This window comes from Somniosus microcephalus, chromosome 26 (genome assembly GCF_052327205.1).
Source record: "Somniosus microcephalus isolate GS21.2 chromosome 26, FLI_Smic_1.0, whole genome shotgun sequence".
Classification (NCBI taxonomy): Eukaryota; Metazoa; Chordata; class Chondrichthyes; order Squaliformes; family Somniosidae; genus Somniosus; species Somniosus microcephalus.
Window position 1 is genome coordinate 22,140,898 of NC_141012.1, and position 25,289 is coordinate 22,166,186.

At 41.4% G+C, this 25,289-nt stretch overlaps 1 protein-coding gene across 1 annotated transcript in view; it reads right to left on the minus strand.

Moving 5' to 3' along the window:
- Positions 1 to 385: 385 nt before the first annotated feature.
- The window catches only part of LOC147100339 (A disintegrin and metalloproteinase with thrombospondin motifs 15-like), a 50,861-nt gene continuing 25,957 nt past the window's right edge, over positions 386 to 25,289 (minus strand). Inside the window, exons 5-9 of the mRNA XM_085967948.1 lie at positions 19,450 to 19,733; positions 17,110 to 17,287; positions 13,662 to 13,837; positions 5,671 to 5,846; positions 386 to 2,666 (exon numbers count right to left, since the gene is read on the minus strand). Of these exons, the coding sequence (XP_085824074.1) occupies positions 1,880 to 2,666; positions 5,671 to 5,846; positions 13,662 to 13,837; positions 17,110 to 17,287; positions 19,450 to 19,733 (1,601 nt within the window). The 3' untranslated portion in view covers positions 386 to 1,879. The remainder of the gene's footprint in view (positions 2,667 to 5,670; positions 5,847 to 13,661; positions 13,838 to 17,109; positions 17,288 to 19,449; positions 19,734 to 25,289) is intronic.

Here is a 25,289-nt window from a genome sequence, read left to right on the forward strand (position 1 = left end):
ATATTCATTTTCATAAGAGACATCGTCAACCAGTGCACTCATCATTGGTGTGTGAAGGGATCCACAAAACGCTACGGCCTAGAAATTCGTCTTGGGCGGTGGCGCAAAACGCGCGGTACCGGATCGGCCGCCCGTTATGCGCAGCGCCTGATATTCAGCTCTATTGACTGCAGTGGAACTGAATATCAGGCGCTGCGTATAACAGGCGGCAGAGCCAGTACCGCCCACATTGCACCTTGGCCCGAGACAAATTTCTAGGCCTACAGCTTTAGTCAAACACCAATGAATATCAGAAATGAATATTTCTCTTCTTGTGCGGCTTAAATTGAACTGCCACCGCATGTACATACTTGCCCTCAACAAACAATAAGACCACCAATTCATAGATATTTACAATTTTATTTGTGCACAATTAAACAGATGTATACATGGTATACAGAACAGCCAATAAACGGTATTTATGCCTTTTGCAATTTAAAAATGCAAAAGAGTAAAATAAATCCCAATAACATATGAACCATCTTTTAGATGGAAGAACAGTAACTGCAGTCCCTCCCAACCAGAACGCAAGTGAAAGGGTTACAGAGTTTGGCATATATGATGTGTTTTTAAAAAAAAGAAGCACTACCACAATATAAAGGGGGAAATGGAACAAACCATTAATACGAGGTGGCCACGCATTTTAGCGACTCGGTCACGGTACATGAAGAATTCAGACTTTCTCATGATAATAACGGGGCAGACGAAACAACTCTACAAGTGATTTTTTTTTCGTAAAAGAGATTCAAAAATTTCCAAAAATTATCACAAATGTTTACAGGCAAGGTTATAAAATGTGCAAATGTGGACAAAACAAATAGCACCATAGTTACAATCCTACCACAAAAAAAATAATTAAGTTGTCAGTTTGGTTTTTGCATTGATGGTTTTGGAACCCAGTACACATAATAAATAATGTTGCCAGCATACAGAAAATGATTTATGCACCATGGAATATTGTCCCTCTCAGAATAAATTATTATATATAAAACATGGTGGTTTACTAAGAGATACTTGGAAGAGATCATTTTATAAACAGGCTCAGCTACCTACACTGTAATGCTCGAGTTTCGGATAACATCCAAATGTGTTTATATTTATACAGAACTGTACCACAAGCCTAATGTTCTACTTTTCTTTCATAAATACAGTTTTGTTAGAACGTAACACTTTGTAACTGATGACACCAGTTAAACTTGACTAAACGTCACTCAACATGTCATACTATAGTATTACTGGGTAAAATATTCTAATACATTTCACAAAGAACAGGTTATCTACCTAATACATTTCATAAAGTAGCACAGAAGATTGCCCGTTTACAAATAAACTAACTTCCACATCTCTGAAGTTAAGGATGGTCACCCCTTTTATCATTGACCCATCAATATATTACATTAGGGCATATATCCCTGCATAATATTGCAGCTGCACCTACACTGGTCCCTGTATTATTTTGTGCTCAATGGTGAATAAAACACCATCAAGCCATTAAAATCTTTGACTGCTTCCAACTTGGTGACAATTCGCATTGCGTAAGTGCTCAACAGGCAGTCATCACTTCTTACTTATTCACTACATGGTCAATGAAGTCACCAAAACAGTTTAATTTACAAATGTCAGAGGTAGACTTCAACATGTAACTTTCAGGTAATTTCATGCACAATTATGCATCACAGATCTCCATTTTTCCCAATGTGGAGTAGTTCTTTTTTTTTTCAATATTCCATTTGGATTCAGCAGTAACAGATGTAACTGTCACGAAAAGGTTGCTGGAAACCAATGATCGCCCGCCATTTCTAAAGACTACTCTATCTGAAACAATGTCCACTGATACCTCTCAGCAAGGTCTCACAGTACAAAAATCCAGCTCCTGTGGCTTCTTCCTTATACTGCAATGTTCTCTGGGCAAAGCATGCCCAGTATCAGCTTTACATTTGATGAGACGTCTCTTGAAGCCTTTGCCACAACTCTTTGAGCATGGTGACCATCCGCCAATCTCCCACACTGGGCAAGGATCGCCACACTGCCGTATGACTTCTGGTTTCTGGGTGGTATCACAATCAAATGCTATTTTACCATGATTGTCTTCACACTCAACAGATCTATGTTGCAGTCCATTTCCACAAGAAACAGAACACTGAGACCATGTTCTCACCACCCATTTATAACTGGGTCTTTTATAATCTGGTTGCCTTGTATCAATTTTATTTAATTTGCTCAAACTGTCATTGATCAGCAAGATTCCTCTTGTGTCTTTTTTATTGGAACTATGTGAAGATTTATCTTCTTTGTTGTCCTTCGGTAGATAGAAGGAATAGCGAACACGAGGAGGAGTCATTTTTCCAACTGATAGGACTTCAATGACCAATGGTTCCTGGATGGGTCTAAAAGCTTGAAGGCTTTCAACAGAAGTTGCTGTTCCACTATACCTCAACAAGCTTCCCTTTATTACAATGTCCCGCTCCACTGCAGAAACGATGTAGTGGCCATTGAGTATATATTTGCCGTGCTCATTCTTAACTGCCAAATAGTTGTCATCATTGGTCATGCCTCTGTATCCTCTTTGCTTGACATCAATGCTGGTGGCTCCAACTGGTATCGTCACAATATAATTGTACCCATGTCTGTTGAAAGGAAACATTTTATTTTATATTAAGTACGCTAAGTATTGAAATATTTAATGGGCATCTTTCCCCTTCACCGACTCTCTGCTCCACCTTTGGTGGCCCCAAACAAACACATTCTCTAAATTTCTTGCATTGCTATCTCTCTTTCCTCCTTCAAAAGCCTCCTAAAAACCTGTCTCCTTAACTGATCATCTCCCTTAACTTTTCTCTACCCCTACAAGGTGTCCATTTCCATTTGTGTGAAGGACCTTGGGACATTTTACTGTGACGAAATTGTATAAATGCAAATTGTTGAATTCCCCTTGTCATTTTCAAAGAGTATGGCTATTTAGTTATAGCGCATATGTAGTAAGTCACATGGTTAAACATATGGCTGAGAATGAGAAACATTCAATTAGTGGAAGATTGAGAGGGGGACCGGAAGTGGTGTTGTATCTGAGAGAATTATTCAGTCAGAACATCACCAACAGAGCGGTTTTCCCAGCCTGTTTAATATCAAATACTTTACAAGAAGCAAACACACTCTCAAATACAGACAAAGGAAATAGAACCTTTGGTGATAGCAATAAAATGAAGGCCATTAAACCTCATTTCCTTCAAAGTTTACTCCTTTTAATCTCTTTGGTAATTTTCTAGACTCAATTCCCTGTTTAGACTGCCCTTGAAACAGATAGATCCATATAAGAGCAATAATGGAGCAGCACGATGGAGATTCAACACTATGGCATGAAGCAAGGTTCAAATTCTCGCCCACACCTCCCCATATGGTGAGCTTTTGGTCCCAGTTATGCCATTATGGGGTTTGCTATGTGGATGCCTAGTGCTGCCCACAAGCAGGAAGAGAAAATCATCCCGGACCCTTAATGCTCCTTCCAGCTATACAGCAATATTGGCAGAAACTTGCGAGCAAGTTACCTGCCACTCATTTTGCCAGGGATAATATAATTGGTGTGAGGAAAGCTTAAAGCGAAAATAAAAAATAACTAGTATTAAAAAAACAGCAACAATGTTGCTGCCTGGTATAGGAACAGGAGAAGGCCATTCAGCCCCTCGAACATGTTCTGCCATTCAATTAGATCATGGCTAATCTGTATCTTAACTCCATTTACCCATCTTGGTTCAAGATTTCTTATTACCTTTGCATAACAAAAATCTATTAACCTCAGCTTTAAAATTTTCAATTGACCTAGCCTCAACAGCTTTTTGAGAGTTTCATATTTCTACTACCCTTTGTGTGAAGAAATGCTTCCTGACATCACCCCTGAACAGCCTAGCTCTAATTTTAAGGTTATGTCCCTTTGTTCTGGACTCCCCCACCAGAGAAAATAGGTCTCTATCTACCCTATCAACTCCTTCAATCATCTTAGACACCTCAGTTAGATCACCCCTTACTCTTCTATACTCAAGAGAATACAAGCCTAGTCTATGCAATTTATATACATGGCCACCATGTTGTTGACATCCCAACATTAGTTTGCTAAGCTTGGGCTTCCCAGATCTCAATAAATGGAACTTCTCAAAAATGATGTACATTTTTTTTTGAAAGTGTGAAATTCTACCACTTTTTTTCCCTTTCCAATTACCTTAACTCCCTGGGACACTTACCACCTGTGGTCAGAGCAAATAGGCAAGCTGGTCACAGGCCTTCAAATCCTGCTCTGACCTGACTGCTAAAATGTGTAAAAGCAACTCAGGGATGGCTTGCCCTCTGTTTTTTTTTCCCCACCTCATGTGGGCACCTAGCTTCCACTCAGTGGGGGGAATTTTGCCAGCCCTGGGGAGGCGGGTTTGGAGGCGGGACTGCCTGGAAAATGGCAGAAACTGGGAGCGGGTACCGATCCCACTCCCAACCCGCCTCCGTGCCATCTTCCCGGGAGGCGGGACCCCGACTCGCGCAGGGACCCATCTCCTCGAGGCGGGAAGGGGATTACAGCCACTTAACTGCCTATTATCTACCTGTTAACAGGCAGTTAAGAGGATTATCCCCATTTTACCAACACAAGTGCGGGCTTCCCGACGTCGGGAAACCCCGCCAGGATCAGTGAGGCGAGCAGTGGGTCTGCGGGGGTGTGAGGGGTCGAAAAGTCCACTGTGGAGGTGAGTGATGGGTGCAAGTGTGGAGAGGTAATATGGGAGGTGAGTGAAAAGTGTTAGAAAAAGTTTACTTACCTTTGTTTCTTCCTGCAGGCTTCAATCGTTGAGGATCCAGAGGTGCCTCATCTCCACGGCAGAGATGACAGAATGGCTGCTGCATTCTCCGATGTAGCAGCCATCTGATTTCTGCTCAGGAAAGAGGTTTGGTGAGTCTTCAGTACAAGGACTCACCAAAGAACAGTGATTGTCAGTGTTTGACAGCTTCTCAAAGCTGTCAAACAATGACAATTCATCTGTAAAAGATTTGACAGATGAATCGTCATACGCTGACTTCCTCTGTCACCGGCTTTCCCTTAATTGGCCTGCTAAGCCTGCAGGGCGGGCTTAACAAGTTCAATCAAGGGAAAATAACGTGGGTTGGCCGAACGTCATTGGGGGCGGGACTGAAACCCGACAACCAGCAGTCCCGCCCCCATTGATAAAATCCAGCCCAGTGTTTCCCTCAGAGTAATGTAGCTCCACATTGATGCTGCAATATTTGACACCACTGCGACATCTATAGCATGTGTTTTGGGCGATTGTTTGACTCTCTACAGACAATAAAGCTTCCAGAGAGCAGTACCAAAATTACACCAGGAGCACACATTTGCTGGTTCTATTTTATCTTCAAACAAGTTTCACTTTCTGGGGAATTTCCAAAGGATTAATGGGCATCCTGTCACTATGAAAGTTAATTTGCATAGACTAGGTCATTCTTCTTGCATCAGGATTATGTACCTAATTATGGAAATGACTATTATCTTTTATATAACTGTGAAATTCGAATAGATGCTAATGGAATTTTAGTGGGAAAATATTAAAGTTAAAAGCAATTAAATTGAAATGTAATGAAAAAAGAAAAACGTACATGGGTTTACTGAATAATCCAGAAACCTTCTTGCAGCTTTTGTGATCACCTCCACATATTCCGCATTTGTCAAACTTCTTGTTGGAGCCAAGCTTTCCATCGCACCCAGCTTTTATACACTTTCCTTGGACACATACTGCTGAAGTATCTGGCATACATGGAGTTCCATCTACCACCTTTGAGAAAGACATTGTGAATTATGAACCATCAGTGACTCGACCCTTTACATCTCATCCCCCGCAGACGGGGGCCCAGTTTTTCAAATTTAATGTTGACAGATAGATCAGCCATGATCTTATTGAATGGCGGAGCAGGCTCAAAGGGCCAAATGGCCTTCTCCTGCTCCTATTTCTTATGTTCTTATAGTCAAGCACTGATTCTTTTGGTCTCTCTTTGAAATAGTTTCCTTTTTGGCGACTGTCTACAATTGTGGAAGTGGACTTATGATGGAATAGTGACATGAACATCACTGCAGCCGTCTATATGGATTTCCCAAAAACCATTCATGCTATGCATCTTGCCACCTTTGCTGAAGAATGCGAAATAACTTTTTGGCATGTAGTCCAGTGATACAAGGTGGTGCTTCATAAATACAGACATAATTGAAAAAATATTTCTACTGCCCAGCGTCTTAGGCCAGGTTGATAGTAAAAGCAAAGGGGAATGCAGGGATAGCCTAATTTTGTCTGGGACACAGTCTAAAGAGCTTTTTGTTTTAAAGTAGTGGGTTTTAGTGACTGAGCTTGACATTATCCTATCAAAGATTGCTAAAAGAGCAATATTTAAAAAAATATATATTCAGTTCCAGATTTTAAGTAGAAATAAGATAGAAGCGTAACTGTAGTTTTACATAGAATAAAAAGTTGTCTCTAAATCGGCTAAAATGAAAATCAGATTTCAAAACAGATCCAGTTTGACGACGACCATGGCATAATGATAAGGTAAAAAAAGGCCCATTAATTGAGTGGTAAGAGGTTCCTTTCTTACCACCTCCATCTGCCAGCCATATGTGCTGGGCTCAGTAAGCTCCCTGCCAGAGTATTAAGCTGAGCATCCCGCCACAGAGAAAAACTAACACACTGTCTTGACCAAAGTACACCTCCTGTCAACTGGTTCACAGGGTGGCATTAGGCCCATTCACCCACACTTCCAGCCAAAGACAGGATTCCTAAAACAAAGTGAATTTGAAGGGAGCTGGAGAAGCAAGCAGAAAATTGGGGAAAATAACTAAATAGATGGGAGGCGAGGTGTTCTGAAGGTTACCTCAATTGTGCAGAAAGTGTTTGAAACTTTGATGAGGGATCAAATGGAAGGACAGGTATCTTTACAGAGAGACAGAATGGGTTCAGGAAGGGCATATCACATCTGACCAATTTACTGGATTTCTTTGAGGAAGTTACAGATCTGGTAGAAAAGATTGAGGCAGTTACATAGAATTACATACAAATTCAACACAGAAACAGGCCATTCGACCCAACTAGTATAGACGAGTGTTAAACTCAACCTGAGCCTCCTCCCACTCTAATTACCACATCCCATCTGCCCATATCCTTTTATTCCCTTCTCCCTCATGTATGAATCAAGTCTCCCCTTAAATGCATCAATGCTCTCTGCTTCAACCACTCCATGTGACAGCGAGTTCCACCTTCTCAACATTCTCCTAAATTCCGCCTAAATTCTTTATTTGATCTGTTAGTAGCTATCTTATATTTATGCCTCTTTGTTCTGGACACGTGCACAAGTGGAGGAGGTTTCTCCACTTCCACCCTATCAAACCGCTTCATATCTTAAGCACCACTATCAGGTCTCCTTTTAACCTTCTCCTTTCCAGAGAAGAGCCCCAGCCTCCCAAATCTGCGACCTCTACCACCTAGCAGGTGCATGGGAACGCCACCACTTACAAGTTCCCCTCTGTAGTGTATGTAACTGTCTACCTTTAAGAGACTATTGTATGTAACCGTTCACCTTTAAGAGAACTATTTTAGGTGTGGCACTACTTGTTTGGCTTCTGTATACGGTAATACCGACGGTGACCACACCGGTATATAAGTGCTGTGGCATGATTTATAGGGCAGATTCGCCCTGACCTTCGAATAGTAAAGTCCTGTTGTATGTTACTCCTGAAGTCTGTGTCGTAATTAACTGCACAACCCACAGACTTTACAGTGGCGACGAGTCCGATCGTACCCTGCGGCAACAATAATTTCAAAGCAACGAAAGAGCGTCGAAAAGAGGCAACCGCCCTCGTTATTCGGCTGGGAGAAAACTCAAGGCTGCAGCAATAGAAAGGAGGAAGACTTTAGCGTCATAAACTTCCATCAGCAACAGGCACTGACTGTCCCTTCTGCCACGGTGACTGTGAGTAAGGGAAAGTGAAAAGAATAGCCGGAGGATAAGGGCTGGGCACTCGACCACGGTCGAGGGGGAAAAGGAGCCGGACAAAAAGTCGGGTCCAACGGCGTCGTGAGAGACCGCGACCGGCGGGAAAAGCCGGGCGGTGACCGAAGCCACGAAGCGCTGCGACCGGGAGCGTAGGCGCGGGAAGAGAGAAACTCAGCCGCAGCCGGGGAGAGAAGCACCGGACTGCGAGAGGGCTGGGAGGCGCGATTGGGGTCCGAGCGAGCGGGAGAGGCAGAGCCGACCAAGAGAGACTGCGCGAGAGCCAGTCCAGCGGCTGAACTGTCCTCCGTCAACGGGGTGTACCCAGCGCCGGTAGAGCTGAGAGAGCGGGAGAGAGACAGAGCCGAGCAAGGGGAACTGTGCGAGAGCCAGCCCAGCGGCTGAACCTGTTCGCCGTCTACGGGGTACCCAGAGCCGGTCGCCCTGCCATAAAATAAAAAAAAAGGGAAAGCCTTGAAGCCGACGCGCAGGCTGTGAACCTGAAAGCCAGCGGCCGTCGCCCGTGGGGAAAGTGTACCCCTCCCGCCAGGGAAGAAACGTGGGAAGCCGCCATTAGGGGGGGAAGAAGACAGAAGCGGGAAACCGCCATTGAAACGGGCAGGGAGAGAAGATAAGAGCGGGAAACCGCCATTTTCGCGGGAAAACCGCCATCTTAGGAAAAAAAAAAGAAATAATAATTTAAAGAAATACTTGTGTTGTTCCCAAAGAGAGGAAGATGCCTAAGCGTGGTAACATCAACGATTTTAATTCCGAGGTAGAAGACTGGGCCACGTACGTGGAACGCATTGAGATCTATTGTGAGGCCAATAAAATAGAAGAAGATGACAAAGCTATAACCTTGCTGAACTCGATGGCCGCAAAGACATACGGGCTCTTGAAGCATCTACTAGCACCAGCTAAACCGGCGGATCAGACTTTCGATGATATTGTGGCTGTCCTGAAGGACCACTTGAACCCTACACCATTGATGTTGGCGGAACGATTCAAATTCTATGCGAGAACGCAACGGAAAGACGAAAGCAACGCAGAATACTTGGTCGAACTGCGTAGACTAGCGAAATACTGCCAGTTTGGAGGGAATCTGACAGAGGCATTGCGAGACAAGTTCGTGTGCGGGTTGGCAAAGGAAGGAACGCAAAAGCGACTACTCGAAGAGAACGACCTTACACTTGACAGGGCTGTCCTTATTGCAGCATCGCACGAAGCCGCAGCGAAGGGAACTGCGGAAATGCAGCTAAAGACAGCAGCACTAAGTGTGGATCAAATTACCTCGACAACAACAAAATGCTATCGTTGTGGGAAGACAACACACGACCAGAACCAATGCTGGTTTAAGAACCAGGAATGTAGGAAATGTGGCAAACTGGGTCACATAGCTAAGGTATGCCGGTCAGGGAAGAAGACCAACAACCAAAGGACCAACAACCAAAGGAAGCCATCACAGGAAAAGTACAACAAGGTACACAAGGTGGCTGAGAAGAGTTCAGACGAACAGAATTCAGACTCAGATCCAAACGGCCAGGAGCTGGGTAGTCTGAGAATTCACAATGTGAGTAAGGAAGCTGACCTACAAACTATCTGGGTCATGCTAAAAATAGCTGGAATCCAAGTGAAAATGGAGTTGGACACTGGATCAGCTCTATCAGTCATAAATCGAAGGGATTACCACCGGCTATTCTCACATATACCCTTAAGAGATACCAAGTTCGTATTGCAGACATACACGGGGCATAAAGTATACCCCATGGGAAAGATAAGAGTCAAAGTGAGAGATAGGGGTAAAGAACACCCAAGAATGAACTTATACGTACTACATGAGGGAGGACCACCACTTCTAGGACGGGAGTGGATCAAGAAAATAGACATGGAATGGCACTATCTAAAAGCCATAACGAGTGAGGACTCGGTGCAGACAATCAGCTCAGATTCTGAAACGGATGACGATAAGACCAACCCAAATATGAAAGACAAGGCTGAAATGGACTTGCCGACGAAGGTTGGAAAAACGAAGGCATGCATAAAGGCTTATGCTCCAGAGAAGAACAAAGTTTCAGAACAGAACTCCACCGAACAACGACAACCTAGTTCGACAGAAAATTCTGAGCCTGTTCAAGTTACGGACATATCCATGACGGAAGAACACCGAGCTCGGACTCAAACTTATTTCAAATTACGACAACAATTAGAACAATTGAGTTACCGTCTCGTACAAGAGATGAAAACAATGAAAAAGTTCTATGACACCGAATGGGAGAATCTGGAAAGACAACAGAAGCAGCTAGCTCAAGCAGAGAGCGACCATAGAGCCATCGTGACCAATTACCGATCACATCTCCCTTATGCTGTTCAGGAGTTAGAATATTTGCAGGAAGAAGCAAATGAAGAGGAATCTTCAGGAAGCCAGGATTTTATTCCAGTTCTTCTCTACGACTCCTTACAAGCAGAGTGTGAGAAGTTGAAAGAACAGTATGAACAGGCCCAGGTGACAATTCTGGAAGGGGTTAACTCGGCAACCTCCGAAAAGCTAGTTTCAGTGGAAGCATATGAGCAACTGAAGGTTGAACATGAGCAAGAAGTCCAAAGGCTGCAGGAAATTCTTGATGAGCTCAAGGCCAAGACAGGCTCATCGGTAGAAGTTCCATCCATAGATGAGAAATTAGAGGTGAAAGACATGGCAGAACATGAAAGACAAGATGTACAAGAACTCATAAAAATATTAAAGGAAACCCAAGACAAATATGGGGCGGCAATGACCGAGATTCAACAACTTGAAGAACAGATTCAACTGGGAATCCGTTCAGTGGAAGAAAAGGGAACTGTAAGAAACACAGAGACTGTAAGAATGGCCTCTGAACATGAGCTAGAGAGCATCAAGGCGCAACTTCTCCGAGCACTGGAAGCCAAAGTACAAGAGGAAAAGAAGGTGAAAGCATTGGAGGAAATGGTGGATGAAATGGAGAAGACTCTGACCCACAGTGTTCCCGTGGAAGAGTTAACGGTCAGCCAACTCCTTCATATGCTGAAGGACAAGACTCTACAATGGGAACAATCTGAACACGAGCTTCAATCTTCAAAGGGAAGGAGTTCGGAGCTCTCAAAAGTTATGGAAATAGCTGAGGTTGCAACACAGATTTTACAGGGATGCCAAAAGTACGCTGAATCACGTCAATGTGAACAGCAGAATGTTGAAACAGCTGCTCCAGTAGAAGGATTGAATAGCCTGATCAATCAATCCCCGAGGGAAGGGGAAGTTTTGAAATCACAAACGAGGTCATTAGTGAAGGATTGGCAGGAAACCCAGGAAGAGCGGGATGAATATGAACGCATGAAGAAGTCTCTTCAGGAAAGATGTCTAGGGAGGGAACAACAGTCGGCTAACGTCCAGTTGGGTACGGAAGAAGTAGCAGGCCCTCTCGCTAGACTAGCTCAGGACGACACCGAATATTACCATGACCTGTTGAGTGACACGGAATATTACGAGGATCTGGTCTGCCCAGCTTGTGATGAAAACTCCCAAAGTGCAGAAATCAGGATGAAGCACTTAAAGTCTAAGGAACATAGAGAGATGGTGGCACTACAGCTGGCAGCTGATAAGGGAGCCCCGAGAGTCTCCAAGAAGCAGAAAAGAAAAAGAAGAAGCAGAAGATGATAACCATCAAAATCATTATCACTCCTACCAGATCATGCACGTGGGCCCTACAAAGGGAGATAAATCAGTTGGAAAGTAAGGAAAATTACCAAGGCAATACAGCTGTTTGTAAAAGTCAGCATTGCTGGTTCAGCAGGACGGGAGTTCAAGCTGTTACGTCAAGGGGAAGACTAGTGGAGGAGTCACGCTAGCAATGTGAACCGGCTACACCACAGCGATGTTGTTCGGACCGAGTCAAGACTAGAGACTGAATCTATACACTGTTCCCACAGAGACTGAACCTGTGAACTGTTTCCCACAGAGACTATATCTGTAAATTGTTTACCTGAAGTTGAATATATGTATGTTAATGAGAAATAGTATGTTGTAAGCTAAAAAGGGAGGATTGTAGTGTATGTAACTGTCTACCTTTAAGAGACTATTGTATGTAACCGTTCACCTTTAAGAGAACTATTTTAGGTGTGGCACTACTTGTTTGGCTTCTGTATACGGTAATACCGACGGTGACCACACCGGTATATAAGTGCTGTGGCATGATTTATAGGGCAGATTCGCCCTGACCTTCGAATAGTAAAGTCCTGTTGTATGTTACTCCTGAAGTCTGTGTTGTAATTAACTGCACAACCCACAGACTTTACACCCTCCAAGTCACATACCATCCTGACTTGAAAATGTATCGCCGTTCCTTCATCGCCACCGGGTCAAAATCCTGGAACTGGCTCCCTAACAGCATTGTGGGAGTACCTTCACCACACGGACAGCAGCGGTTCAAGAAGGCGACTCGCCACCACCTTCTCAAGGGCAATTAAGGATGGGCAATAAATGCTGGCCTTGCCAGCGATGCCCACATCCCATAAACGAATAAAAAAAGCCTACTCAATCTTTCCTGATAGTTTTATCCTCTCAACATCCGTGTAAATCTTTCCTGCACATTCGCCGGAGCTTTAATATCCTTTTTGCTGCATGGGGACCAGAATTGCACACAGACTCCAAGTGTGGTCTAACCAAGGTTCTATGTAAATTTAGCCAACATTTTTAGTAAGAGGATAATAGAATTGTGGAACAGATCCCCAGCAGGGATAGTGCAAGAGAAAGCCATGGCAGCTTTTAAAATAAGGATTGGATGAATTCCTTTTAGCAAAGGGAATATCTCATTGAAACATATAAAATTCTTAGAGGGCTTGACAGGGTAGATGCTGAGAGGCTGTTTCCCATGGCTGGAGAGTCTAGAACTAGGGGCATAGTCTCAGGATAAGGGGTTTGGCCATTTAAGACGGAGATGAGGAGAAATTTCTTCATGCAGAGGGTTGTAAATCTTTGGAATTCTCTACCCCAGAGGGCTGTGGATGCTCAGTCATTGACTATATTGAAGACTGAGATTGATAGATTTTTGGACACTAAGGAAATCAAGGGCTATGGGGATAGGGCGGGAGAGTGGAGTTGAGGTATAAGGCCAGCCATGATCTTATTGAATGGCGGAGCAGTTTCAAGGGACTGTATAGCCTACTCCTGCTCCTATTTCTTATGTAATGTTCTTAGACGGTTATTAGTGCTAGAGTCATCGTAAGGAACTTTGATGGGAGGTTTGGAACAGTAGCCTAGATGGAAAATTGGTCTGATCTTGCCTAATACAGTACCAATATTACCAGATGGGACTACCCATAGCTAGAAAGAAAGGGACTTTGTGTCCTTCCAGCAAATAAACTGCATGACAAATAGGTATGAATTTGCAATGCTAATGTTATATCATTACAATAAATTTAGAATAATAGATTATAGGAGTGAAGTCTTATGAATTGGAAGCTGTGAAAGTTTTCTATGACAGGTCAAATTTAGAAAACTTGCAAAAATATCTATAATTCTAGAAATAAGCTTCCCCCATTATAAATGCCATGTGTGCACTGGCCTTAATACGTAGCATTACAGTTTTTGATATGCTTACCTTGGGTGCAAGAACATAGAAGTATCCAGTACCATTCGCTCTGCATACAAGTTTGCATTTGTCCTTGGGTGAAACCCCTGAATATTTGGGAACCCACACAACAGATGGCGCCAGTCTGTTCGTATTCACATTATATCCATTGAAGGATTCACACTGCTCCTCTCTGAAACTTTTACCTGTGATTCAAGTACAGACCAAACACAACCATAAATAGACAGTCAGAAAGGGTTAAATATAGGTGATCACATCTGTAGTGTGCCAATATTCTTCCTTCACCATAGGCATTTAACTCAGGATCTTTGCAGGCTCAAGAGGATGCTGAAGCTTTGTCATGAATGAACGGACAATGGCTTGTAAAGCAGATGTTGCCATAAGTACACACACACACAAAGCTGTTGTGTTCAAAATGCTCTCTCAGACTCTAGTGCCCATGACCAGTGTAATCGGGAGTCTAAGCTGTGCTGTCCACTAGCACTGTTGCCAAAATGACACCTGTAGCATGCCCAATGCCTGCACTATAACAGGGCATTACTTTCTATATGTGAATTCAACCCCTTCACCCTCTAAGGATAAGCAACTTCTCCCAGCCAATGTCAATGGCACTTGCTGTTTAAACAAAACCATTTTAAAAAATGAACACCAGGAGTAAAGAAAAACAGGAATGTTGTTGTTTTGGTGGGGGGATAGTTTAACAAATGTATATTTGTCATTTTTATGAGGTCCTGCACAATAATACAGGCCTATTGCTGTATGACTGACTGGAAATAGTTGGGTCTGAGCCAATTATTTCAAACGGATCCCTCCATGCTGTCTATGTTCAGTTTTATGACAGGGACAGTTTGAATGTCATAAGTGTACCTTGCACACACAAATAAAAATATTTATTTAAATTATCTGTACTATTTGACATTAGAAGATACCTGTAGACATGCCATACACAGTTGTGGTATTATTGATAGTGAATATAAAATGATTGAGTTTATCACAGCACTGTTGAGAATTTTCTGGCCCTTCAATACTTAACACCCCCACTGCAGTAGACAGTTTTGGTTTCCATTGGTGAAAATGCTTCTTTCAGTGCCCGAGAATTTATTAATACCTACAAAATAAGGAAAGATGTGCAAAATTATGAGGGGCATAGATAGGGTAGATAGAAAGGAACTTTTCCCCTTAGTAGAGGGGTCAATAACCAAGGGGCATAGTTTCAAGGTAAGGGGCAGGATGTTTAGAGGGGATTTGAGGAAAAACTTTTTCACCCAGAGAGTGGTTGGAATCTGGAACTCACTGCCTGAAAGGGTGGTAGAGGCAGGAACCCTCACAACATTCAAGAAGCATTTAGATGAGCACTTGAAACGCCATAGCATACAAGGCTACGGACCAAGTGCTGGAAAATGGGATTAGAATAGTTAGGGCTTGATGGCCAGCACGGACACGATGGGCCAAAGGGCCTCTTTCTGTGCTGTATGAATCTATGACTCTAGGAGATTCTTCCCCAAACTATCTACCATCCACTACTAATTTTCATTTACATCCACTGCTCTGAACAGAATAATACGCCTTGAACGGCCCGAGTGTATCACATCGTTATGCAAAAGATCCAAAGTCGCATGCTGTCTTCTGGCAAGTTACAGCAAAAAAATATCCAGCAACACTACTTTTAGTGAGAACAAGCTGGTGTGCAACATATCAAACACTTCCATATTCTAACACTCCGCAGTCCTGATCCTGACACTTTAATCTATTCAGCGAATCAGGAATGATGCCATATTGGCTCACATCCAATTATACATCTAGCCAGAGTTCACACTATTTAAATGACCAGAGTATAAACTTTGCAATTTTGCGTCATCAATTCTCCATATTTGGGCACTTGCCCACACAAAGTCATACGAGGAGGAGAAAGATATTTTCAAAGGTGTCACATTCCATAGCCTCTGAGCATCATATAGAATGCAAAAAACAATGTCAGCACCTCTCAAGGAATTAAAATATAATTGCCAAGTCTTTTTTGCCAGACATTAGCCATTTATATTCCAAAAGAAGTGCAGAGGTAAAAATAATTACTGAGCCTTTAAGGACATTTTTTTTTTTTTTTTTTTATAAAAGAAGAAACAACTTTTACTGTTTTATCTAAAAAAAAATCTCTTCACCACACTGGATCCCTTCAGAAATGTGCCTGAGTAACACTGTTTAATTACATGAGGAAAGTTGTATTATATGTAGGTAAAATAGGGAATGCTGTGTCATTTTTCATTGATCGAAGTCCAGCGGAGTAAAGCCATTCAGTCCCTTTAACTCATGTCCTACCCTTCCTGCAGTCATGGTATCTAACTGCCACTTGAATGACTCCATATTATTTTGCCTCCCTACCCAGAGGGTGTTCCAGGTATAACACACTGTACCTGCCATGTGAAAAAGACAATGCTTTTTCTTTTGTTGTTAAATCCCTTGGCCTTGGCTTATCAATATCTTTCTAAAATGAATCTCTTCTGGTGATGCCACAAGAATCTGCACAACAAACTCATCAGCCTTAAAGGCACCTATTAACAGTGATAAAGTAAAGGTTGGTGCAACGAATGGAAGATACGAACACTAATGGAAAAGCTCTTGCAGTTAATTATGTTAGTCCAATCGCTTGAGTATGCTAGAGTCTTGAATTAGATTCTCCACTATCTGTTATTCCATACTTAATGGGAATAAGGCTATTGGGCCTATGCTGCTAGGCTTCGTAGACCTTCTAAAGCATTTTTGAAGAGATCATTCTTTTCATTTTCTTTCACAGCTGAAGTATTAACTACTTCACATGAAGAGCTGCATCAGCATCAAGCACCTCTTGGTCAGGTTTAGCATGAGTCAGACACAAAATAAAGCTCTCTACTTGGCTATCAAACAATGCACCTCAACTCACACTTCAGAACAGTGCCACGTACTTCATCAGTATGAATTTTCCTCGGCCTTGTTCTCCTTGGGGCCTCTCTGGGTGAGATTGCCAACTGATGTTGAATTATGGATAGCTTCACAATACAAATTCATATCAACTGTAAATTAGCTTTGAAACTATCTAAATTTTGGACTTAGCTATCAAATTGTAAATGTTTCTGCTATCAATATGGGCTAGCGTCCCAATGGTGAAAGGACAGTATTCTTTCTAACCCATTAAAATTAATCATTTCATTAAAAATGATGATTGTCAATTCAGAAAGGAGAGGAAATTAACTTTGAGTCAAGGGACTAAGGCAATGAAAATGATTTGTTCTTTCTTGAGTAAGCTGCGGGGCAAAATAAATAGGCTTCATGATCCTTTTTTGCTCCTACTCTCCTATAAACTTAGTACTATAGAATATACACAACAGATTGGCCCTAGTATGCTAACATTATATGAAAAATGTAAACGTTATTAAAAGTTGGATAAAGTAACAACACAATATGTCTTTAATAACTGTCTTACCATGGTCAGGGCATGGATCCAAATTACAGGATCGGTACTTGACACGGATCCCTTCACAATACCTTCCACCATTGGCAGGGGTTGGTTTGTTACAGTCCCTCTTGGCAAGCTGCACGCCACCTCCACATGTACGTGAACATGATCCATAAGGACCCCACTTTCCCCATCTCCCGTCGACCTGTAATATGAAGTGGTCAACAGAATTCATTTAAAGCTTCATCCTTGCACCACAAGTTATATAACTGAAGCCAACATTGCAAAATAATACAGGCTGACACCATTATTAACTTTAAATGAAATCCAGATGTAAGTGAACAATTTTTTTTTTAGCCGTTTTAAAGCGGAGTTGATTGGGCTTGCTATTGCCAAATAATTGCAAATGCCAAAAGCTTTTGTGATACCGGTGATCAATTACTGCATTATTTTCATACATTTACACTCTAGATTAATAAACATCTAATTATTACTGAAATGAGATTCTCAGGACTGACCATTCTGATTTGTTTTGATATGGACCCAATGCTAAGAAATAATGACCACTACATCCAGCCAACTGCAGCATGTCAAAGGCAATATTTCCATGTTGAAGAGCAATTTGGAAGCATGCCTTCTGTGGCCAATTATTGTTATTAGTGGTGCTTATCTATTCATAAGGGACTTTGACCCAGGAGTCCCAGAATCACACCAGCGAGAGTCGTTCTGGAGTACACGTTTTCAAGTTTACCAGGAGTGGGAGATTTCTTAACCTTCTCATTATCCTATCCAAAGTGTTGTCAACTAAACATTCATCAACCTTTAATAAAATAAAGTACCATCTAGTCCATTTAAATGAATATACAGTTTAAATGTTTATCAAAAAACAAAATCCCTTATTCCCTTTCTTTTCTAGAAGCCTGTTCTGTTGAGTGTGTAATTTTGCAGGCCACATGCCCACTCTACACTTAAGAGCGTTGGCTCCAATCTCACATTAGTAACTGTCAATGTGCTTATTGTTCACCGAGACACCTCAGTTCAACTAATTATTTGCAAACTATAGCCCAGCCAAACGATTATCATGCTTCTCATTTCAAACTGTCCTTTTGTTAATATAAAGTGAGATTTATTTTAATTTTTGTAGCATGACTACCTATGTATATCTTAGATAGAGAAAATTGTGATGGCTCATTTATACCTACACTACACTTAAATGACTGTTGCACAACACAATATTTACTGCGTGGTTATTTAAATTGTATTAGATCTATTTACTATTTTAAATCTGCCAACATTTTAGATATAAATTTTGAACGGTTGTTTACAAAGATAACTGATTCATTTTACTGTATCTTACCATTATGAAAGGCCCTTACATTGAAAATGCTTCTGCATCTTTTTCGAAGCACAATATCAGATAAAATAAATCATGTTTTACTATATTTAACCACATTGCCTGCTGACAGTATAATAACGAGAAGAGCTATTTTTTGACATTATGTCATAAACAAGTGTAAGGATTCATGTCCATCAGGCATCTCTGCGGGATAACTGTAGGACTGTAAAACTGATGGGTTTCTGTGCTTAAACTGTTAGATGTGAGATTTCCATACTCATTAAATTTTACTGGTGTCTATTTTAGGAGTTATGAACTCTTAGCAGGTTAGCTGTCTTATGACATTAATGATTTAGCATTCGTACCATGTATGAAAACTTCCTGCCAACTATGATCACTGACATATTTAATGAAACTCAAATGTTCTACTTCCCAGATTGTCAAGTGCAATGCGGCGCAAGTAAAAAGTAACTAATTTATACAGTCATTTTAACATGTGTATATTTAATGGTATAACAAGTTGCGTCCAGAGGCAAGTGTAACAAGGACAGATATCTGTTGAAACTGAAATTGAAACAAAAATGATAGGAGGTCAGCGAAGCAAGGTTATTGATTTTCCAGCCAACCATTGAGGAACTAGAGCTGGAATATTTTCTTACATGTTAATTACTATGTTCATTGTGAGTGAAGTGAAACATTGTAATCAAATGAAGCCAATACCCATGTATGGTCCTAGCACCAAGATTAGGTGCATATCATAAAATATCCAAGTTATGCCTCATTTAACATAATTTATATTTTATGAAATTATTGTACATAGATGACACTCATAAAATGTACTCTAGATAGATTTTATGATCTAAACTAACTACAACAGCAATTAGGAATAAGGACTATATTCATGTGAAGCATAAAAAGAGCACATGCCACTGAATGTCTGAATACAAATACCTAGCGTGAAATGAAAAAAGATATTGAGTGTCGCACAGGCACAAAGTTCTTTTATAATGGTAATTATTCATCGACCTTACCTTGTACTTTGTCACATCATGGGTTGCCACACAGACTCCTTTCATGCAGAACTTTCCGTCCCCACAGTTGGTTCCGTCTGCCCATGGGAAGTGTCTTGTCTGGCACACCAGCTGCCCACGGGCTTTCCCAGTGCACCACAGTTTCAGGCAAGGCTGCATGTATGGGCATGGCTTCGAGTTAATCCCGAAAGCTAGTTCACACTGTCTGTTCAAGTTGTAGCTTTCTCCTGGTAAGCTATCGGGTAATGTAATAGGCTTCATCGGCTCATCTAGTAGGCAGTCACCTGTGGATGGAAGAGATTAGCCACTGACATTCCATAGCCACATATTGTTACAATTAAAAATAAATTAGGCTTTCTCCTCGGGAAACTTAATACTACACAAAAACGCTAACAATTCACTCATATCTGCGTTGGTCGTGTATGACTCACAGTCAGGTATGTTTTAAGCTGGGGAAGTGGTATACTTTTCATAACAGATGACCAAATCTATTTTGTAACTCATTCGGCTAATGATGGAGGAACCAGTATTCATATACTGTAATAAACATCTGGAACTACTACATCAACTATAGGAGTTAAATGGTGTATATCACCTGTGCAAATAACATACAGCACTGGTCTGATATATCTATATATATATATAAAACAGTATGTCTCTCTGTACAATCAAAAGTTATAGAGCGTACCTACACATGTGTTATATCAAAAGAAAGCTCATCATTAGGAGACTCTTGTAGGCATATTTACTTCTTGGTCGGACAAAAATTGTTCGCACATTATACAAAAAACCTTCAAAATTCCACTCATTACCCACTCATTAGTATTGACTGACGTCAAGGTCGACCAATCCTGTGCTGTCATGATTGACCAATCCTACAGTTCAGTCACCTGATGGTTGACCAATTGGTGTGTGTGTGGGTGGGACTAATCGTTTTCATCTCAGGGATCTGTCAGCCATTATACAGCAGCCAGGCCAGCTAAAAACTTTGGTAATCCAGGTCAGTTTCTTTTTAAAAAAAAATAAGATTTACCAAAAATGTTTTATAAGTACTTTAACTTTCATCTTTGAAGGTATTAAAAGCTAGAAATGTTTAGGTTAAAAAACAGTGCAAAATGGGCCTAGGCGTCTCCAACTGCCGACAGCCCAAATCCAGTCCCAGGCTCCCGGCCCACACATCCACCAGGCCCAAAAAAGCCCTGGAAACTGCCGACAACCCAAATCCAGTCCCAGGCTCCCGGTCCACACGTCCACCAGCCCCAAAATTGCCCTGCAACATGGGGCTCCCCTGCTAGTATATATATGTACCAGTATCAACTTTTACATGGTGTTCACTGTATAGGAGGCAATCGAAAATTACATCTTATTGTTTATGTTAAGGAGGTGACAAACATTTATTCAATGTTTTGCAGATATTGAATGGTTCCATAAGTTATTTCAATTAGCTACCATCAAAATAGTGAAAATGTAAGAACCCATTACAATCTTTATGATCTTCACTGTCACCCCCATAAGAGTTTCCAGATTCAGATTTTTCTAGTAACTTTGCCACTATCTTGAGTTCTGTCCCAATCATACAATTGTTGTGAACAGGAATTACCAACTACACCATTCTTTAATCCTTGTGGCGATCTGCATCTCTCAAATCTATAACTTGATATATGAAGTAATGGTTCAATGAACATAAGAACATAAGAAGTAGGAGCGGGAGTAGGCTATACGGCCCCTCGGGCCTGCTCCGCCGTTCAATAGGATCATGGCTGATCTGAACCTAGGCTCACGTCCACTTCCCTGCCCGCTCCCCATAACCCTTAATTCCCTTATCAGCTAGGAAACTGTCTATCTCCGTTTTAAATTTATTTAATGTCGCAGCTTCCACAGCTCTCTGAGGTAGCAAATTCCATAGATTTACTACCCTCTGAGTGAAGAAGTTTCTCCTCATTTCAGTTTTGAAACGGCAGCCCTTTATTCTAAGATTATGCCCCCTAGTTCTAGTCTCACCCATCAGTGGAAACATCCTCCCCGCATCCACCCGATCAAGCTCCCTCACAATCTTATATGTTTCGATAAGATCGCCTCTCAGTCTTCTGAATTCCAATGAGTAGAGGCCCAACCTACTCAGCCTTTCCTCATAAGTCAACCCCCTCATCTCCGGAATCAACCGAGTGAACCTTCTCTGAACTGCCTCGAGAGCAAGTATATCTTTTCTTAAATATGGAAACCAAAACTGTACGCAGTATTCCAGGTGTGGCCTCACCAGTACCCTGTATAACTGAAGCAAGACTTCCTTGCTTTTATACTCCATCCCCCTTGCAATAAAAGCCAAGATTCCATTGGCCTTCCTGATCACCTGCTGTACCTGCATACTAACCTTCTGTGTTTCATACACCAGGACCCCCAGATCCCTTTGTACTGTAGCACTTTGCAGTTTCTCTCTATTTAGATAATAACTTGCTCTTTGATTTTTTCTGCCAAAGTGCATAACCTCACACTTTCCAACATTATATTCCATCTGCCAAATTTCTGCCCACTCACTTAGCCTGTCTATGTCCTTTTGCAGGTTATTTATGTCCTCCTCACTCACTGCTTTCCCTCCCATCTTTGTATTATCGGCAAACTTGGTTACGTTGCACTTGGTCCCCTCCTCCAAATCATTAATATAGATTGTAAAGAGTTTGGGGTCCCAGCACTGACCCCTGCGGAACACCACTAGTTACTGATTGCCAACCCGAGAATGAACCATTTATCCCAACTCTCTGTTTTCTGTTGGATAGCCAATCTTCCACCCATGCCAGTATATTACCCCCAATCCCGTGATTTTTTATCTTGTGCAGTAATCTTGTGTGGCACCTTGTCAAATGCCTTTTGGAAGTCCAAATACACCACATCCACTGGTTCCCCTTTATCCACCCTGTTTGTTATGTCCTCAAAGAATTCGAGCAAATTTGTCAAACATGACTTCCCCTTCATAAAACCATGCTGACTCTGTCCGATTAAATTATGCTTATCCAAATGTCCTGTTACTGCTTCCTTAATAATGGACTCCAACATTTTACCAACCGCAGATGTTAGGCTAACTGGTCTATAGTTTCCAGCCTTTTGTCTACCTCCCTTTTTAAATAAGGGCGTTACATTGGAAAACTGCTAATCTGCTGGGACCTTTCCTGAATCCAGGGAGTTTTGGAAAATTACCACCAATGCATCCGCAATCCCTACCGCTACTTCTCTCAAGACCCTAGGATGTAAGCCATCGGGTCCAGGGGATTTATCCGCCTTAAGTCCCATTATCTTACCAAGTACCATCTCCTTAGTGATTTTAATCGTGTTTGAAATGCCTTTGAAATTCTCCGTGCTATTTCTCAAGTTGAAATAACATTCAAGTTTAACTCCAATTCAATAACCTGAATAATTTATACACACAAGGCAAGTAGAATCATAGAATGATACAGCACAGAAGGCGGCCATTCAGCCCACCATGCCTGTGCCCTCTCTTTGAAAGAACTATCCAATTAGTCCCACTCCCCCACTCTTTCCCCATAGCCCTGCAATTTTTTTTCTTTTCAAGTATTTATCCAATTCCCTTTTGAAAGTTACTATTGAATCTGCTTCCACCTTTCAGGTAGTGCATTCCAGACCACAACAACTCACTGCATTAAAAAAAAATTCTCCTCATCTCCTTGACGGTTCTTTTGTCAATTATCTTAAATCTGTGTCCTCTGGTTACCGACCCTCCTGCCAATGGAAACAGTTTCTCCTTATTTACTCTATCAAAACCCCACAAAATTTTGAACAGCTCTATTAAATCTTTCCTTAACCTTCTCTGTTCTAAGGAGAACTATTCCAGCTTTTCTAGTCTCTCCACATAACCGAAGTTCCTCATCCCTTGTATAATTCTGGTAAATCTCCTCTGCACTCTCTCCAACGCCTTGACATCCTTCCTAAAGTGTGGTGCCTAGAATTGGACACAATACGCCAGCTGGGGCCGAACCAGTGATTTACATCAGTATTTAATATACAAACGGAAATAATATTATATAAATAATGAGCCTAAGACAAAGAAATCCATTGTTAGGACAACGTCGTAAAAAGCTACAACTGTTATTGAACCGGCACAAGAGTACTTCATAAAATCGTGTTCCATGCTTCCCCTCCTTAGGAATGGAGAATCCTCCGCAAAATGGTCTCTTGTTAGATTCAATATAATTTCCCCCTTATTTTTAATTAATGGAAATCTTATCCATATTTGATTTCTATAAAAGTTATGCTTACTGGGAATGTTTTTTTTTATTAAATCCTGTTTTCTGATCCAAGGAACACAGCTGCATATGCACTAATCCTTACAAATGAGCAATTGCACCATAAGGGATCTCAAATCACTTAAACTTTGAAACTATCTGGCTCAATTAGACTTTGAATTTAGACAGCTGTCCGTGTCAAGCAACCTGAACAGAGCCTCTGAACTCTGCCTGGTTCATTCAGTCCGAAAACTATTAGCTCAGCAAATATTCCACCAGCAGTAACAGGATTAACAATATTGTGCCATGTGATTATTATCAGACACACAGCAATAGAATGCTGCTGCCCCACCCTGCAGGTCATCAGTTGTTGTCAAGCATCATTGTAGTTACAGCTCCTACAACACTGGATGCTCGGCCTGCTTGTTCTCATCCCCGATCGTTCCATCAATCTCTGCACAGTCATCCTTGTCCTGATGAGCATGTGACGGCTAGCAATCCTGTTCATCACTCAATCGTCTTTGTTTCCTTATTCCCAACCATAAGAGTTTCTCCATCCATGCTCCCATAAATCCCCTACACCTTAACCCCTTTGACTGGAGTTAAAATCAATTTGAAACAATGGCCTGGAATTTGCGGTCAGCAGCAATGCGAAGGCATTCACTGCTGGCCCCGAAGTACGCTTCGCACAAGGATCTCGCAATCCCCGTGTCGAGAACTGCGCCAGAGTTGCGGTCAGTTGCCAGTTTGTCGTAATTCCAACCGCAAAATCCAGGCCATAGATATATTTCTTAAGGCTAAGTGGATCAAGGGATATGGGGAGAAAGCAGGGACAGGGTACTGAATTTGGATGATCAGCCATGATCTCATTAAATGGCGGAGCAGGCTCGAGGGGCCGAATGGCTTACTCCTGCTCCTATCTTCTATGTTTCTATGTAATATTACGTTTCCACTCTGACTCTTCACTTAGGTACTAAGGTGGTGCAATATTATTTCTATACATGGTCATACTTCTTAGTTTCCATATCAAAATATGCATTCCAATCTAAACACTTCAATTCATGTTGTGTTTAAAATAATGGGATAAATATATGATGCTAACTAGATGCTTAATTTAACTCTGAATTCAAATGCCTTCCCTTTAAATATGGTTGGATGCCGGATTAAAATAACTCGTTTTAAAAAGTAAATAAATATAATTGATTGTTACTGAACAGAATACCTAATGTGTTTGTGTATATATAGTGCTACATGCAAGATAGAAGGTAGTCAAAGCAATCCCTTTATTTATCCAGATAAATAAGGTGCCCCTAAAATTAAGCCTTCACGATATGAGTATTCGGCTATTTCAACAAAATCTCAGCTTTCAATCAAATCTAATTTGAAATGAGTCTGAGTGACTCCTTAGAAAACATGGATAATGCATAATTATGCATTTTAGGCATATTGTGCATGTTGTTAATTTGCACATCAGCCAAGATTAAATTGATTTAATAAAATTATTCAACTCTAACTAAAATCAGCAGAAAACAAAGATATCTTGTTAAACTGAGTTTTAAACATTCAGTTTCTCTACATATTTAAAAGATAACAGAGTAGAATTCA